Genomic DNA, 11320 nt, shown 5'->3' on the forward strand with positions numbered 1-11320 from the left:
CAGCGCGCGGGGCCGGGCCGGATTCGCGCCCCGCCGGCGCGGGGCCGCCGCCCACGGAAGATGTGGGCTCACGTCTGGGGGTTCCTGTACAGCAACTACTTTCGGTTCTGGCTGAAGTGGATCCTACGGCTGCTGACGGGCAAGTGCGAGCTGCAGCGCCTCCTGGGCGGCGAGGAGGCGGGCGCGCGTCGGACGCTGAGCGTAGGTAATGGAGGGGCCGGGGCCGGGGCCGCGAGGTCGCCTCCGAAGCGTCGTGTATGGCAGCAGTCACAGGAGCATTTAGCGTGGAAAAGACCTCCGTGATCATCGATTCCGGCCATTAACCCAGCACTGCCAAACCCAGCACTAAACCATGTCTCCCAGTGCCGCATCCACACGTCCTTTAAATCTCTCCGGGAATGGTGGTGACTGAACTACTGCCCTGGGCAGCCTGTTCAGTGCTTGACAACCCTTTCGGTGGTGACATTTGCCCTCATATCCAACCTAAACCTCCCCTGGCACAACCTGAGGACGTTTCCTCTCCTCTTGTCACTGGTTACTTGGGAAAAGGAATCGACCCCCTTCTGTCCACAGCCTCCTTTCCAGTGGTTGTAGGGGGCGATGAAGTCCCCCCTGAGCCTCCTGCTTTCCAGGAGCTGGAAACCAGTACCTGGTGTGTATCCCCAGAATTGTATTTTCACTCTTCCTTTCATCCCAGCAATCCTGTGAGAATTCTAAATGAGTGCTAGAACTAGCTTCCTTGTCTACTTACTAAGGAAATTCCAGTGTCATCAAAAAGTGAATCAGAAATCGTACCTTCTCCCCCAGAGTTTTCCCATCACTTTGTGTATATGCTTTTACCTTCCTTTACTAAAAAAAATCACATTGAATATACATAAATGCATTTTTTTGGAGGTGAGGAAGGAAGAGTGATTTAACTTACAATTCTGCTTGATGAAGAATTTTGATCTAAAACAGCAATTCAAGAAACTGCCAAACATTTTTGTGGCTTTATAATGAATTGCAGAAGTGACTGTACTTCCTTATTCTTCAGTAATAAAAATGAAATAATGTCTGAGAACAGGAAAATATCAATTGACATATTTCTCTCCTGACATCTTTTCAAATTTGTCTTTGTTTTGTACATGTAATTTATGCTTTAAAAAATCCAAATCTACTTTCAGCATTGTACTGAAGAGTTATAAAAAAATCTGTGTAAATTAAGACATTTTGTTACCTGATAAATTGGTTATTTTAAGATTGATTCATTTTTTATTACAAGTATAAAAGGGATGTAAAATTTTATAATACTTATGTACTGCAAGAACACTTATTGTCAATTATTTAGAACAGTTCAATTTAATGGTGAAATCTACTTTTTTTCCATATTGCAGAACATTCACTGGAATCATCAAAAAATAAGGTAAGAGATGATAGAGATGAAACTGTAATAAAACCTTTTTTCAGTGACAGATCCCAGAAAAATAACACATGCATTTACTTTTTGAGAGGGGTGAACTGAAGACAAGTAAATGACAGAGAGAAGAGAACTTGGAATTTTGTGTTCTGTGTGCTAGGTTTATTTAAGGTTTCTCAAAAATAATCCATGTCCCTTCAAACATTTGTTTCATTGAAATCTCAGTTTTGTTAGCTACATATCTCCTAATTCTGAAGCATTTTCTTAGCTGCACTTTTTTCAACTAGATTAGGAACAACATAATTCAGCAGCTGAAAGCAAACAAGAATCTAGACCAAGCAACTCTCCAGCTTTGCATTTATCCTTTATGCAACTCCTATGTAAACATTGTTGTTTACAGCCTGACAAAGTAAAATCATGCTTTCATGTAATTATTGCAGATCTTTTATATGCAGTTTGAGCCAGTGCATTGTAAGCAATTGCCTTAAACTGATCTTTTTCCTCTTACAGTAAATAATACAACAGATATACAGAAACTGAGCATTAATAATGAGGTAGATAATGTGTTCATTCCTCATGAAGTCCTTTACTGTATTAACTGCCTAGGTTTTAAGAAATGCTGTACATGTTGAAGAAGCTGAAGTGGAGAAATATGTCAGAGATGTAATGAAAGAAAAGAAGATTGAACAGAACGACACAAGGTGTGTTTGGAAACCTCTCTCTGTTCTCACTTTTTTGCATGTTCTTCCAGCTGCTTAACCTGAAGCAATATTTATATTCAATGCAAGTATTCTGAATGAAATCTGAAAAAAAGGTGTGGTTATGTTCTCATCAGTTCTAGAAAATAAATTGCAAAGTTTAATTCATGTGGATTTGGCATTGCTGTATCTCTGTTTTGCAAGTCCCTTCTGTTACTCCACATTTCTAACTTGTATGATCATTGCATAGGTTGATTACAAGAACTGTATAATTCCTTAGATATATTTAAGAGAATATAGTGATGCCTGATTAATGTTTGCATTCATCTCCATAAGTAATTAGTGAGTGACAGGGAATAATCAAAATTTCTTCTTTTTTTCTTTCTTTTTGTGTGTAAGACTTAAAAAAAGTTTGGGGGTAGGTGAAGGTACAGTGGTCAGGATAATATATGGAGTTTTGTGCCATAACAGATTTTAGCTTTTTTTTTTTTTTTTCTCCATAATTGAAGGTAATAGAGGCTGACTGCAGCACTGGAATCAGCTAGAGATATTTAAAGTATGCAAGTGTACTTAACCAATATGCTGTAGTTGTAAAGATACACATAAAGCACTTCCCAATTCTGGTGTTTACATTGCATTAACATAAGAAAGGTCTTACCTGGTAATTCAAGCTAGAATTTATGGCTGAGTAGGCCTATTTAAAAACTTCTCTATGGTTTTTTTTTTTTTATTATTATTATTTCAGGTTTAAGACAAATTTGCGTATATCCTTGCTACAGATATCAGGTTATAAAAAACTGTATTTGAATGTGGAGAACCTAAGGAAGGTCCCTTATGATTCAGAAAATGAAGAACACGAGGAACAGTTAATTGAGGTGAAATAATTTTTAAAATACATGTGCTGTTTGGTTTTTTCCCCCCTCCAAGTCCAACACCTTGAAAGAAGTTACTGGTAGCATTCTTACCAGCTTAAAGCTCTTTTCTACTTACAAACTGCAAAGTAGAACTGCAAACTACAGAAATGACACATTAAAATAAAACCTCAAAGAAAAAAATAAACTAGAGTTACTTGCAATGGAGCTACTTTGTGTGAAATCAGACATAACAACAATATATATGTAGAAAAATTAATTTGTGATGCGTCACTGAAGAATCACTACTAAAAAGATTTATAACCTTATGCACACGTCTAACTTTGTAAACCACTAGTTACTAAATAAAAAAGACACTTATTTTGTCTTATAACTGCATCCCAGCCAATGTCAAGGAAGATAGTTTGATGCTGGAAGATAAAATTTCATAATTATCTCAGCTTGCTATGGAAGCCCCAACATTGACATGTTGAATTTGAGTATTCATTGAGAATTTATATTTCAGTTTGTAGCTGTCCTAATGCAAAATGATGCATAAATTAATTTCTGTAGTGAAACAAGTCTTTGTTTCTTTGGTATTCATGCAGCATCTTTGTCTGTGAAAGGAAATTACCACATTTAATGTTATATATAATAACTTCCATAATTGCTGAAGTGAGCCATTGTAGCAGACCCCAGATTGCCACTAACAGAAAAAAGCAGCATGCAAATTGTACCCTGTTCAATACCTGGTGAATGGTTTCTAGTGCGCAGCAGCAATTGCTTTGAATTAATATGACTTGGAATACTTGAGCAGCATAACGTGGAAATATATTTGTGCAGCTCTGGAATTTGCTGATGCCTCACGAGAATCTGAAGGCCAGAATCAGCAAACAGTGGTGTGACATTGGCTTCCAAGGCGATGATCCTAAAACAGACTTCAGAGGAATGGGGCTGCTGGGCTTAGTGAATCTGGTGTAAGTGAAAAGAAGTATTTCATTCTTTTTGTAACTAATTTTCAGTATCTGTATTTTCTCTAACTAATGCTATTTCTAATAAAAACTGAGTAGAAGCAAATAGAAGGTACTATGTTCAACATTTCTAGTGGCTGCACATTGTAAACATGTGATGTGGTTGGATGAGGACAAGAAGTGAGGGAAGGGACAGAAATTTGCCCAAGGCACCTTATTTTTTTGTTGCCTTATGCTAGAGTTGGGAGGTTGTACCTAACTTTTCAAAAGCTTTAAAAATACCTGAATGTAAAAATTCCTACTGTAATTTTTGCATATCTTTGCTAAGCTAACTTTTGGACTAGGTTGAACTTCATATTTGATGTTCAGATCACAATGGGTTTTTTTTACAGTATTAGTTCATGCTGAATATAATTTATTTTGCTCCCTTTTCCTTGGTTTTCATTTTGTGCCGTTTTCCAGTTACAGGTTAGTTTTCACCTTTAGTTTAAAGGTACAGATTTTAATGTTGACACGAACAAAGTATTTTTTTTTCAAAGAATTTAAAATAATATTTTACTTTGCCAGGTATTTTAGTAAGCATTACACCAATGAAGCTCGTCAGATCCTTTCTCGTTCAAATCACCCAAAGCTGGGGTAAGTCGCTCTAGAATTTTTTCTGGCTGCTTCTATGTAAGAACTGAAGTGAAGACTGCTAAACATATGTCCAGAAAGTAAAGAGGAAAATACATGTGGGCTTTTTCCATTAAAGAATGAATAAAGGGTCAGAATAGAAGGGTGTGAGAAACCTAACACAGAAAGCAACTTCTAGCTGGGAACTAAGTGCAGCTTTTTTTTTTTTTTTTCAGAATTGATTTGTTGGGGCAAAAATGTTGCAAAATATCATCTTTATTTAACATAGTAAATGCCTTTAACGTTGTAGTTAGTTTTATTTATAGTAGACTTAGATTAGATTTAGAAATTCATACTTGTTTTTCACGTTCTTACTGATCCTGTGTTGGGATAGTTTAGATTACCTCTTAAGGTCCTTTTTTCCTCTCTAGGTTTCTGCTTTGTAATAAGTACTTACAAACAGGTAGTTTGTTTGTTTAAATTTGTTTCTGAAAACTTTGCATATTTAAGCATTTAGCTGATTTTACAGGGAAATATACTCTCAAACCAGTCAGATATAATAATCTGATCCATCTAGCTCATTGTTAACTTGATGACCTACCAAAAAACAGGAGCCCTTCATAACTTTGATTGTAAATAACAGTACCCTGTGCAACTCTGTCATGAACAGTATATGTGAGACTTTTTGCTCAATTACATAAGTATATAATTGGCACAAATTAATGAATTTTTACTTTTTCTCTTCCTCCACAAACACTTTAACGGTTATTTAAGAATTTCTATTATAATACTTTCTATACCATGCAACAGAAAACCAGATTCTTTCAGTTTGAGCAACAGGTTGAAATAGCCATTCCATTTACACTACAACAATGTTTTTCACATGCAATTTTTAATATTCCAGCAGATCTAAGGATGTCAAATGAATAAGTTGAAGTCAGTGTCGATTAGCTTTGCCACCTCAATATTACTGTGACTTTTACATGGGTGGATGCACCAGGGAATGGTCTGTAGATTGGAATCAGCTCATCAACAAGTATTACAGGAACAATTTGGACTATCACAGCTATCCTAAAGCAGACTGTGCCAGGGAACCTTTTAAGTCTTTCAATCCATAATGTAAACCCATGATTTGTGTTGCAGATACTCCTATGCCATAGTTGGGATCAATCTGACAGAGATGGCATACAGCTTGCTCAAGAATGGTGCTTTAAAGGGTCATCTCTACAACATGGTCTCTGGGCTGCCACAGATGGAGCACTTCCATCAGTTTTACTGTAAGTATCTAGTACTCAGGGTAGGCCATAACATAGAGTTTAAGCTCTTTGGAGTGCATTTCCACTCTTTTCTCATTAGCCAGAGTAAGCTGTTTGTCTTCTGTATTGGAAATGCACCTGCTGCTTAAACATTGTGCTGCAGAAATGTACATTTAAGGATAATTTCTGTGGCGTTCTATATTTTAGATACTCCAGTCTGAAAACTCAGTATTTGCAGATTTCTTTTTTTATTTATTATTAGAGCATCCAAAAGCTTGCTGTAGATCAGGATGGGACTAGTCCTTGTTTTAAGGGGTTGAAGAGAGTCTAAAGGATCACTCTAGGACTGGCTGTATTTTATTTTCTTCACAGGTTATCTAGTTTATGAGTTTGACAAGTTCTGGTTTGAAGAGGAACCAGAAAGCATTATGCACTTCAACCAGTACAGAGAGAAATTCCATGAAAAAATTAAGGGACTTCTACTGGATTACAATGTGGTACTGACCTTACAAGATACAAAGAAACCTTAATTCCTCTGCAGTATATGAGGTTCTGTATTAAAAATTGAGTAATTCATTTGGATGGAAATTTTGTGTGTTTCACCAAAAACTGTCTAACAATAGAACTTTTTTTTTTTTTACATTAAGAAAAAGAAAATTAGCAAAATTCAGTTAAGGAAGCTTGGACAATCAACCTCTGCTTACAGGTATTTTTATGCTATTCTCCAAAGGGCAGCTTTTTGAAAAGGAAGTGAAACAAAACCCAACCACTAAACCAACACAAAGAACAACCCACAAATCTCAAGAACCTCTGGATTGCTTACTTTTACTTTTTTTTTATACTTCTTGTTGCAGAAACATGAAGCAGATATTTATGCTGCATCATATTTTTTATGAATGGATTTGACTGTTAATGGTCCTTTAAAAGACAGTTTAAGTTGTACTTTTCAAATGTGAATTTATATTCCAGCCTTTTAACATAACGATTGAAGTTCAGCTTTTAGTTGAAATTATTGTTGTTTTAGATTTTTTGTGTTCTTGTTCCTTTATATATCATTGATCGTTCACTCAACAATTTAGTGTTAAATTTCTTTGTAATTAAGAGGTCCTCAAAGGAGATGTATTATTTGTTTATAATTTTGGAAAAGAGGCTTAATCCATCAGCATATTGTACTTACTTGTATTCTAGTACTTACTAGAAATTACTTCTGGAAAGGAAGTTTATCTTTAGATTTGTACTAGCCAATTCCTATGCTTGAAAGTAGTTTAGTTTGCAAACAAAAAGAACCACGTGTCATCAGCATGAGGATAAGATCTTCAGGCTAAAGCTACTCTTTTTTAAAGTATTTCTATTTTAAGAACTTTTGATTCTTTCTAATCTGACTTCAAATGATGAGGATGATTGACTCAGAATCTGTTGTCAGCCCTTTCTTTTAGCAGCTAAAGGGGTTTTCTTAGTGGGAGGTACAACAGATTTTCTTTAGCCATTTTATAAATTAAAAAAAACCTCCTTTATTGCAGCTGCAATCCTTATTTTGTAAAAATAAATTTACATCTGAGTACAAGTCTAAAAAAGATGTATTTTCCATGGAGTGGATGCAACTTTGATGTGTTTCTTAGTCTTGCCATCCTCAAGACAATCCAATAGATAGATCTTCATGTCTGTATTGTGACTAATTATTGCTTAGAGCAACTTTAAGTGGATTTGGTATGACCATAATTTTGTTTTCTAAGACCTTCTATTAAATAAGTGCCTTCTGCTGTTTTCAATCAGCTTTTTATTTTGAGTCTTCTAACTAGATCACAGCCTTAGAAACTTGAGTAATTTGAGAAAGATTTTTTCACCGTATACCTAAATAGCTCACAGTGGCACAAAATTTGTATGTTGATACAAGCTTTCATATATTTTTTTTAATCATCTCAGGTAAACTAATTAGTTAATTTCTAGTCAATGACTACTCCAGAAGAGATTCCTGAACAATATAAGCATTAAAAACAATGAATGGAAGCATGAGGGGAAAAAAAACCTGAAAAAAAAAAAGACAACCTTCTGTTTGTAATGAGTGTTATTACACTACATAAGTATGAAATATAATATGTAATACTGCATTTCTTGGAGATCATCAAAACCCACCTGGATATAGCCCTAAGCAGCCTCCTTTGAGGGTCCCTGCTTTAGGCAGGGGATTGGACTTGGTGATCCCCAGAGGTGCCTTCCCAGCCCAGTAATTCTGTGATTGTAATTGAGTAAGTAGTGACTTGTTGCACTGCATCCGCCCTTGTGCTCTCAATCCCTTAAACAAGGGGATCTCTTGCTTTTGGGGAAGCTTCTGATCAGGATTCACAGTACCTCTGTATGGGGTAACACAGGTCTCTTTTCTTTTTATGATACCTTAGGTACAGGCAAGAGTCAGACAAGTTGAATGTGTTCAGGGTGGGGAAGGGTTCAGTCTTACCTCTGTTGGGTTGATGCTGTTCTACCAATATAAAAAAACCCAAAAACAACAACAACACTGTGAAGATGTGCACAGGCAGAGTATTTATGGTTTGTCCCTGGCTTGTAAACTGAACAGCTGAACTGACCAGATTAGATCCAAACTGACAATGGGAAGCCCAGTTCTTTTGCTACTCCCCTGGACGTGGACCCTAGAATACTCGCCAATGAAGAACTGTGGTCCTGTGGAGAGTATTCTGGGATTCATGTCCTGTGGTGCAGCTCTGTTTCTCTGAGCTTTGCAGACCCGGGACATGCCAAAAATCCAAGAAAGGAAGTGGAAAGTGGCCCAAGTAGTTACTTTCTAGCCCCATCTTTTGTCGAGTTTGTCTTCATTAATAACTTTCTCTACTGCTTGTAGATCTCCTTTGCAAGTAAACACAACTGACTTTTTGAATTCGAGAAGTGATCCCAATTATGTTTGGCAGCAGCAGCAAAGGAGATGCTATTTGTTTTCATCTACTGCCTGCCAGCTAGTTACAAAATTGTTTGAGCAATCTATAAAGGCTCCCCTGAGCTACGCCTGCAAGCTTTTTTTTCTTTTTTCCCCAACAGTTGCAAAAGTAATCTACACCCTTGTCTTCCCAGCACTGAAACTTTCACTGGGCTCCTTGTTCACTGGGAGACTGACATTTAACTATTGCTGAGGCTTCTAAAGCCCAACCATAGATCTCAGGGTTCCAGTCACACACCTGAGATGTTTTAGTGTCAAATGTAGTTCAAGCTTTTAATAAGATGCATCTTTCTTTGCTAGTTTTTTTTCTTCTTAAATCAGTGGGTGATCTGGGAGGTGCACTGTGACAGTAGACCCAACCATCATCAGATGAGTGAGACATAAGGGAGTACATTAGTTTGCATGTAGTAATTAAGGTGAATGTTTATGTTAGGCTCCAGTACACCTTCCCAGGAAACAGTTAGAATTTGCATGTGGTTTTGTGTGATCAATCAGTAATTCTGTCTAGGAGTCACTCACTATATGTAGACTAATACTGCTGTCCCTGTTTGCACCCCTGGTAAGTTAACTGCATTATGGTGGTAGCTAGAAAATGTATTGAAATAGGTAAAATTGTGTTTGGAGAAGGCAAGAACAAGGCTTTACTAGTCAGTGGTATTTTATGCTAATTCTGTTGTAAGGTGACAATCCTAAGGTTATGGAAGACTGGAAATGGAGGTAGGCCACTTTTCTGCAAATTGATATAATCTTCAACATCAGAATTTGTTGCTCACAGGTTATTCTAAGAGTCTTAAAAACTCAGTAAATTATTATTTATTAACCATCATGTTTTAAATACATATTATCTTACTAGAACTTGCAAGTGCTGTTAGTTTTCTAACCTGCTGCCTCTTTAAAACATTCACTATGTGAAAACTTTTATGCAGTAGTATTAAAAAAAAAATTAAAACTGGAGACAATGTGGTTTTCTAAATTTGTTGTTGTTGTTCCTGTAGCAAATGTTTAACAAACTACCTTCACTTTTGTTATTTAGTGTATGCTTGAAACATGGTGCCACTCTGTGAACAAATTAATCTGGAGATAAGCAGAAGTTTACTACAAGCAAATGTAAAATCTAGTCTTTCACTAAGTAAACATATTGTTTCAGAAGTAACTAAAACTTGATTGGAAAGCCATCTGAAGACAGTGCTACATAGGAAGAAAGAAACAATCTTTTTTAACTGGTTGTGATACATCTGATACAACCATGTAAAGAATAGGGCATTTTGTCCTAAGTGCAATAGTAAAAGGGGCCAATTTAAACACACCAGGTAAATAGTTTCAGTCTTTGAAAAACAAAACAAAACAAAAATGCAACAAAAATTAAACACACAGAGCTCCATTGATTTTCCAGATTTTCCATCCTAGTTTAAATAAAATTTCACAAAAGAAATTACTTAACCTTTTTTTTTTAGGAATTATGATGAAAAAGTTGTGTTTAGTTAGGTGGGAGTTGAGCAGTCAGCATTCTTGACAATACTGCTAGTGATGAGTGGTGAAAATGTAGCCTGTGGTTTCCTTCTGTCATTCTTGTTTGTGTTGCTGTAGTACCATGGTGACCCATCTTTGGACTGTTGTTTTCTTGTGCCAGTCTAGACACTGTCTTTCTCTAGGGAATTAAGAACAACCCAGCCCAAGACGACTTGTGGGCAATTTCTTCTTACGACAATGTGCTTAGACAGCTGCATATTAATAGGAATTCCTGTTTACCACAATATAAAAGCAATAATGTATACTGTGATGTCTGTGTAATAGAGATACTTACAATGGTAGCAAATAAAGAATGGGTTAGTCTAAAATACTGTCAACAGTCATGTCTTTGGCCTGCTAGAAAATGCAACAATTGTCAGTTTCATGTACCTGCACTGGGATATGAATGAAAGCTTTATCCTACTTTTTTCTTCCCCCCCATCCTCCTAACTTGCCTTCAGCTTGCTAAGAGGTCCTTGGTTCTCGATCCTGTTACACAGATGGGCTACTGTACTCTGCTGCAAGTGGTAGAGGTTTATTACTGCTTCATTTCAGTTGCTTTTAAAATCTTCACTTGAAAAGAAGCTCTGTATAAGACTTTAAAAAAAAAAAGCACAAAAAATTTAAAAACAAATCCACAACACAAAAAAAAGCCCCTACCAAAACCAAACCCCAAAAAGCTCCACAATGACTTTATTTGAAGGACCTGGAAGGCAACTCAAAATCTGAGCGTTTTTGCTCAGGAGGAACAAAATTTAAAAGCTGGAGAACAACTCTGGAGATAGAAACCCTCAAGTGTTGCTGGTTTGTTGGTTTTTTTTTCAGACTCTGTATCTTCTGGCATGCCTTCCTACAAGATATGTTAAAAAATTTGCTTGGGGTTTTTTTAGTTTATTTGTTATCTCTCAGGCAGCCTTTACTTCTCCTCCTGAATTCTGAAGAACAAATGCTTCTATTAAGGTACTGAAGTGTCATTCCATGAGAACTACAAGATCTCATCCACAGTGGTTTTTTATTTCTGTAGAAGCACAGAAGAGGCCCTGGCACTACAGGAACATCCTAGTCCTCCAAGCTCCAAAT

At 36.6% G+C, this 11320-nt stretch overlaps 1 protein-coding gene across 1 annotated transcript; it reads left to right on the top strand.

The window, feature by feature from the left end:
- Positions 1-10564, top strand: ELMOD2 (ELMO domain containing 2). The gene is made up of 8 exons (XM_041461784.1): positions 1-205; positions 1374-1402; positions 2003-2097; positions 2840-2969; positions 3789-3922; positions 4484-4552; positions 5672-5805; positions 6157-10564. The coding sequence occupies exons 1-8, from the start codon at positions 61-63 to the stop codon at positions 6312-6314; spliced, it is 894 nt and encodes a 297-aa protein (XP_041317718.1). The 5' UTR covers positions 1-60; the 3' UTR covers positions 6315-10564.
- Positions 10565-11320: the final 756 nt, after the last annotated feature.

This window comes from Pyrgilauda ruficollis, unplaced genomic scaffold (genome assembly GCF_017590135.1).
Source record: "Pyrgilauda ruficollis isolate IOZ18807 unplaced genomic scaffold, ASM1759013v1 scaffold154, whole genome shotgun sequence".
NCBI classification, from domain to species: domain Eukaryota; kingdom Metazoa; phylum Chordata; class Aves; order Passeriformes; family Passeridae; genus Pyrgilauda; species Pyrgilauda ruficollis.

Excerpts from the sequence above, each read along its gene's own strand:
- ELMOD2 (XM_041461784.1), top strand. The coding sequence starts at position 61 with ATGTGGGCTCACGTCTGGGGGTTCCTGTACAGCAACTACTTTCGGTTC. Across the intron at positions 206-1,373 it reads GCGTCGGACGCTGAGCGTAG|AACATTCACTGGAATCATCA; the intron begins GTAATGGAGGGG and ends TCCATATTGCAG. Across the intron at positions 2,098-2,839 it reads ATTGAACAGAACGACACAAG|GTTTAAGACAAATTTGCGTA; the intron begins GTGTGTTTGGAA and ends TTATTATTTCAG.